The sequence below is a fragment of the Doryrhamphus excisus genome, chromosome 22 (genome assembly GCF_030265055.1).
Source record: "Doryrhamphus excisus isolate RoL2022-K1 chromosome 22, RoL_Dexc_1.0, whole genome shotgun sequence".
NCBI classification, from domain to species: domain Eukaryota; kingdom Metazoa; phylum Chordata; class Actinopteri; order Syngnathiformes; family Syngnathidae; genus Doryrhamphus; species Doryrhamphus excisus.
Window position 1 is genome coordinate 1,608,137 of NC_080487.1, and position 6,247 is coordinate 1,614,383.

Here is a 6,247-nt window from a genome sequence, read left to right on the forward strand (position 1 = left end):
CGTGTGGAAGTGGTAAGTTTTTGGCTATTGAAGTTTAAAGGAAATAACTTGAAGGCTACCGTTTAGGTCGCTAGCTCTCTCGTTTGCGAGTTAGCATGTGTCTCAAGACCCTGCAGTTGCGCAATATGTTGTAAATAAAAAGAGTATAAATGTGACTATAGTCGTGTTTTGTCATGTCTACAGGGCTCTAATAATGCTTTGTTCATTTTAATCTGAAAAAAATAATATGTGGTTTCTTAAGTTTTTATTATTTGCCGTTTTATTATTATTATTATTATATTTATTTATTACTGATTGATTGATTTTCTTTATTCTCGATTTGTTTATTTATTTTTCATCTTATTTTATGTAGAAAAAAAAGATATTTGAGAACAGTGGAATGTTTTATCAGAGCTTTTCTTGTAGAAAATTGGAACCAAAGCGAAGTTTAAAAAAAAAAATTGTTTTTAATAAATGCGTTTTTTGTTTTTTTTTAAAACCTGATGTGGCCCAGTCTCACCCAGACCCGAGCTCCAGTGGCCCCCAAGAGACCCCTGCCGTAGAGGGAAACTTCACTGCTTCTTTTATAGCATCCGCCCTCGTCAATGTTGTGTGTACAGTACTCGGCCTCGACACCGACAGGAAGTGAACATGGACTCATACAGTAGAACCTTGGTTTTTCATATTTGTACACCAGGGGGGTGTCAATGTCACGGCTAGTCTCCCACTGCAGGAGACGCAACAGTAAAGTTTGCGATTGGCAATAAAAGTCCATGATCGGTTGGGATTGGGATTGGGATTGATCGGAGACATTCTGATCAGCAAATTTTTTACCAAATTTTTTTCCTCATTTGTCCAACAATGGGCGGCACGGCGGTCTGGTGGTTAGTGCGCAGACCTCACAGCTAGGAGACCAGGGTTCGGTCCCCGCCCTCGGGCATCTCTGTGTGGAGTTTGCATGTTCTCCCCGTGCATGCGTGGGTTTTCTCCGGGTACTCCGGTTTCCTCCCACATTCCAAAAACATGCTAGGTTAATTAGCCACTCCAAATTGTCCATGGGTATGAATGTGAGTGTGAATGGTTGTTTGTCTATATGTGCCCTGTGATTGGCTGGCGACCAGTCCAGGGTGTACCCCGCCTCTCGCCCGAAGACAGCTGGGATAGGCTCCAGCACCCCCCGCGACCCTCGTGAGGAAAAAGCGGTAGAAAATGAATGAATGAATGAATGAATGAATGTCCAACAATGTTCATTCTGATTTTTTTTTTTCCTCTCTGTAGCGGTGAGGAATGACCGAAACAAGAAAAAGAAGGATGAAAAGAAGCAAGAGTGTACGGAGAGCTACGTGCTGAGTCCTGACACGGAGCAAATGATCGACAGGGTCCGCAAGGCGCATCAGGAAACGTTCCCCTCGCTCTGCCAACTCGGCAAATACACTACGGTCAGTCATCTGCAACAATCTGACAATGTTTTGACCAGAATATTTACACCACCTTCAACCGCCGTACGTGTCTTCATGCGGACAGAATAACAGCTCAGAGCGACGCGTGTCACTGGACGTGGACCTCTGGGACAAGTTCAGTGAGCTGTCCACCAAATGTATCATCAAGACGGTGGAGTTTGCCAAGCAGCTTCCGGGCTTCACGACGCTCACCATCGCCGACCAGATTACCCTGCTTAAAGCCGCCTGTCTGGACATCCTGGTGAGAACAAGCCAGCGTGGTCCTCAAGAGAGACAGCTTGCATGGGATGAAAGCCTACAGCTGGCTCATGGGGCGCACGTCTCAAATATTCATGATGCTCAATGTCAGGGTGTCCTACTTTGAGACAGCCACATTCAAAGCTTGCTCGAGGGCGGGGGGAGGGGGGGTTTACATAACTTTATTGGCATCTGTCTCTGTAACAGCTGTTCTGTAGTTCTGTATAGATTTTTTAAAAATAGATTGTTGTGGCTGGCGTAGTCATAAATGATACGATTGGTGCATTCTGCTGTTTTTAAGGTCCTACTGCAAAAACATTGTCAAAGATCTTCTCTCCAAAATGTCCGACTGACATTCTTAAAAAAAAAAAAAAATAATAATAATAATAATAATACTAAACAACCTCTTGTATCTGCAGATACTGCGGATCTGCACACGCTACACGCCAGAGCAAGACACCATGACTTTCTCAGATGGACTCACGCTAAACCGAACCCAGATGCACAATGCCGGATTCGGACCCCTCACCGATCTGGTTTTCGCCTTCGCCAACCAGCTCATCCCCTTGGAAATGGACGATGCCGAGACGGGGCTGCTCAGCGCCATCTGTCTGCTGTGTGGAGGTATATATACTATAGTTTATTCATTCGTTCATTTTTTTTACCGCTTATCCTCGCCGGGGTCGCGGCGGTGCTGGAGCCTATCCCAGCTGTCCAGCTGAGAATAAGGGTCATAAAAAACAGATGTATAATATCAATATTAGCTCAGTAGTTCATTCAATAATTCATTTTATCCCCACGAGGGTGAGGGTGCTGGAGCCTATCCCAGCTGTCTTCGGCCGAGAGGCTGGACTGGTGGCCAGCCAATCACAGGGCACATATAGACAAACAACCATTCACACTCACATTCATACCTATGGACAATTTGGGGTGCTGGAGCCTATCCCAGACATTCCCACTCACATTCATACCTATGGACAATTTGGAGTGGCTAATTAACCTAGCATGTTTTTGGAATGTGGGAGGAAAAACCACGCACGTACGGGGAGAACATGCAAACTCCACACAGAGATGCCCGAGAGTGGAATTGAACTCGTGTCTCCTAGCTGTGAGACCTGTGTGCTAACCACTCGACCACCGTGCAGCCCTAAAATGTAATATTCATTCATTCAATTTTCTACCGCTTATCCTCACCAGGGTCGCGGGGGTGCTGGAGCCTATCCCAGCTGTCTCGGGGCGAGAGGCGGGGTACACCCTGGACTGGTGGCCAGCCAATCACAGGGCACATATAGACAAACAACCATTCACACTCACATTCATACCTATGGACAATTTGGAGTGGCTAATTAACCTAGCATGTTTTTGGAATGTGGGAGGAAACCGGAGTACCCGGGAAAAAAAACCCACGCATGCACGGGGAGAACATGCAAACTCCACACTGAGATTGCGGAGAGGGTGGAATTGAACCCTGGTCTCCTCGCTAACCACTCGTACACCGTGCAGCCCCTCTTTAGTTTATATAATGTATTGGTTTATGTTTAAGTGTCCATGAGTATTATTATGAGGATTATGAGGATTATGATTTTGAATCAGATGTCAAAGGGAGTATGAGAGTGAAAAGTTGCAAAGCATTGATCACCACCTAGTGGTCTTTTATGGTCATTGTAACACTGGAACAGAAGTGACCTGTTTTGTGTGCCTCCAACAGATCGTCAAGATCTGGAAGAAGCGGACAAGGTGGACGTCTTGCAGGAGCCCCTTCTGGAGGCACTGAAGATCTACGTGAGGAAGAGGAGGCCCCACAAACCGCATATGTTCCCGAAGATGCTGATGAAGATCACCGACCTGAGAAGCATCAGTGCGAAAGGTACGCATATAGGATCTTATTCAATAGATTTATTTTGTATTGTTAAAATTCAACTTTACTTTTGGTGGGTTGGTGGTTCAATGCCTTGCTCAAGGGTACCACAGCCAGCCCACTTCCAGATCTCGGAGTTTAATGCGTGTGTCTTCCTTCCACAGGGGCTGAGCGTGTCATCACCCTGAAAATGGAGATCCCAGGCTCCATGCCCCCCCTCATACAGGAGATGCTGGAGAACTCAGAGGGCCTGGAGAGCGGGGCTTCGGGGGGCCGACCCTGCGGCACCCCTCCGGGCAGCTGCAGCCCCAGTCTGTCCCCAAGCTCCGCCCAAAGCAGTCCAGCCACACAATCGCCGTAGTAACGGCCCACCTTGTGTTTGTGTTAGTTCAAACCAACGCCGGTCAGTTTCCTCCTTCAGTGGACTAAAAGAGGAGCACCGAAGGAGGAGGCTTTTGACTGCTGACTGCTGATGGATGGAGACTGGCAAAGCCCGCCTCCTTCCTCCTCCCGGTCTGCTTTTCCTCACACAGTTACCGCGTGAGGGGAGGTGCGGCCGGGGCACGCCGCCGGGGACGCCGCCGAGAGACCACACCGTAAACACTGCTGATGACTCCTCCTCCTCCTCCTTCTTTTCACGCCAACGCTGCTCCTCCACCTTGACGTGAATCCGGCGCAGCAGACAGGAAGTGAGAGTGGCTGGGACGAATACAATGCATATTTGACAAACACCAGACACTTTTTTTTTTTTGTTGTTGTTGTTATTGTTGTCGTTGTCGTCGTCGTTGTTGTCGAGGCAGACTACAAGCTTGGGACTTGTCAAAAGACCCTCCTACACCTCCTCAAAGACTTGGGGTCTTTTCTCTTTTTCCAGCTTCAAAAAAAAAAAAAACAGATTTCGTACACAAAGATATATATAAATATATAGAAAACTTAAGGAACTATTGTGATGGACAGAATGGAAGCCGCCGTCACAAGGACATGTTTTCTGAGATTAGGAATTGTTGTACTCCATCATGGTTTTTACCCATCATGAGAAAAATGTTTCAGTTTGATCACACGTGTACATTACGCTAATTAACAAAAACAAGCAAAAGAGGATTTTTCCAGTCCCCACACACACACATACACACATATACACACACATATACATACATATACATAATAATAATGTGCACAGAAAACAAGTGAGCATCTATTCCTACTATTCCAGGTTCTTTTTGTATTTTATTGCTTCCAGCAAAATGGAAAAAAAATGATTGTATGAACTTGGTTGTATGATATGGTCACAGGTCCTTTCAAGAAATCAATTTAATGAAGATTCATTAATAAGGTGTATTTTAAGTAGCCTTTGAGTTTGTGTATATAAGCTGTATTCATTTCTTAAAAACTATGAAGAGTTTTAGGCTTCACGTGATTTTTTTTTTTTTTTTTTTTTTAAAGAATACCTTTTATGTGTTTTGTTCATGGGTTTGTGATTCAAGGAAATACATTTTGAGCACACTTTACTGAAGGAACTTCTTTCATGTTTGTGTCCTACTAATTATAGGGCAGACACACACATTAACCCCCACGTTACTGGCTGTCCAGCCCCCCCCCTTTATGTGTGTGTGTGTGTGTGTGTGTGTGTGTGTGTGTGTGTGTGTGTTCACGACTACAGTAGCACTCCAGATTTTATTTGTGTTTTTATTTTTGGGCCACGTAGCAAATGATTTTATTTTTTTTTTTGTCTCCAAACATGTGGACGCCACTTGTAGCTTTGCTGGGCTCAGGTTTGCAGCATAAGAAAGTTGAAATGTGAAGAATGGTGTACTGTACACACTGTATTAAAACACACATAAGTGATTGGGTCAGTAGTACATAAGAGTGGCAAGGACTGATTATGCACCCCAAATGCCCCCCCCCCCCCCCCCCCCCACCACCACCTTCTCGAATGACTAACCCTGCACCCTGTGATCACTTTACGCCAAAACGCCTTCACTTCACATCAGACCATCATTACTGTACACACGCCAACGTCTCAGGAAGGAATCATTTTGTATACTTGGCCTGTCCATTTGTATGTTCTCGACTGCACTCCCGTCTTATCTATCACACACACACACACACACACACACACTGCTACTGAGCCCCCGACATTTTCCTTCACGACCCCTGCCCTTACCCACCGTGCACAAGAACTGAAAGGCCCGGCCACAGCAGGATGTTGGACTTGCCCGAAAAGAGCGCACAACCCGTCTCTGCCCGTCTGTCTCTCCACAGCTCATCTGGATTGGACACACCCGTCAGTTTGACAAGTATGGAATATGTTGCAATTTTGTCAAGATTATCAAGGGACTTTGAGGAAAAAAAAAAAAAGAAGAAAGAAAACAGAAAAAAAAATATCTACAAAAAATAAAAGGAACATTTAATAATAAACTGATGTTTGTGTGTTCCTGTGTGTAATTCCACGACCATGTAGGAAGTAGAACAGCACTAAAAGTGATAAAAGTGAGATACAGTATATTACTTAAAAAAAGCAAACTCATCTTCCAACCATTTCCATTAGTATTTAAATTGGCAATACTGTAATACTTTCTCATATGAGGTATCCTAATTATTTTTAAATACTGTATTTTTTGGCCTGTGTTTTATATTTTTACAACAAATACACACATGGCAGTGCTGTTATTAAACCCCATTAGTAGGACTGACTTGAAATTTCTCACACATC

The 6,247-nt window shown here is 44.7% G+C and overlaps 1 protein-coding gene across 3 annotated transcripts in view; it reads left to right on the plus strand.

Annotated features, from left to right (window-relative positions):
- Nucleotides 1-5,042, plus strand: part of raraa (retinoic acid receptor, alpha a) — a 167,281-nt gene extending 162,239 nt beyond the window's left edge. For all 3 annotated transcript variants that reach the window (XM_058062203.1, XM_058062205.1, XM_058062202.1), the window contains 5 exons: nucleotides 1,258-1,418; nucleotides 1,504-1,680; nucleotides 2,096-2,300; nucleotides 3,385-3,543; nucleotides 3,699-5,042. In XM_058062203.1, coding sequence (XP_057918186.1) covers nucleotides 1,258-1,418; nucleotides 1,504-1,680; nucleotides 2,096-2,300; nucleotides 3,385-3,543; nucleotides 3,699-3,895 — 899 coding nt within the window. In that variant the 3' untranslated portion in view covers nucleotides 3,896-5,042. The remainder of the gene's footprint in view (nucleotides 1-1,257; nucleotides 1,419-1,503; nucleotides 1,681-2,095; nucleotides 2,301-3,384; nucleotides 3,544-3,698) is intronic.
- Nucleotides 5,043-6,247: the final 1,205 nt, after the last annotated feature.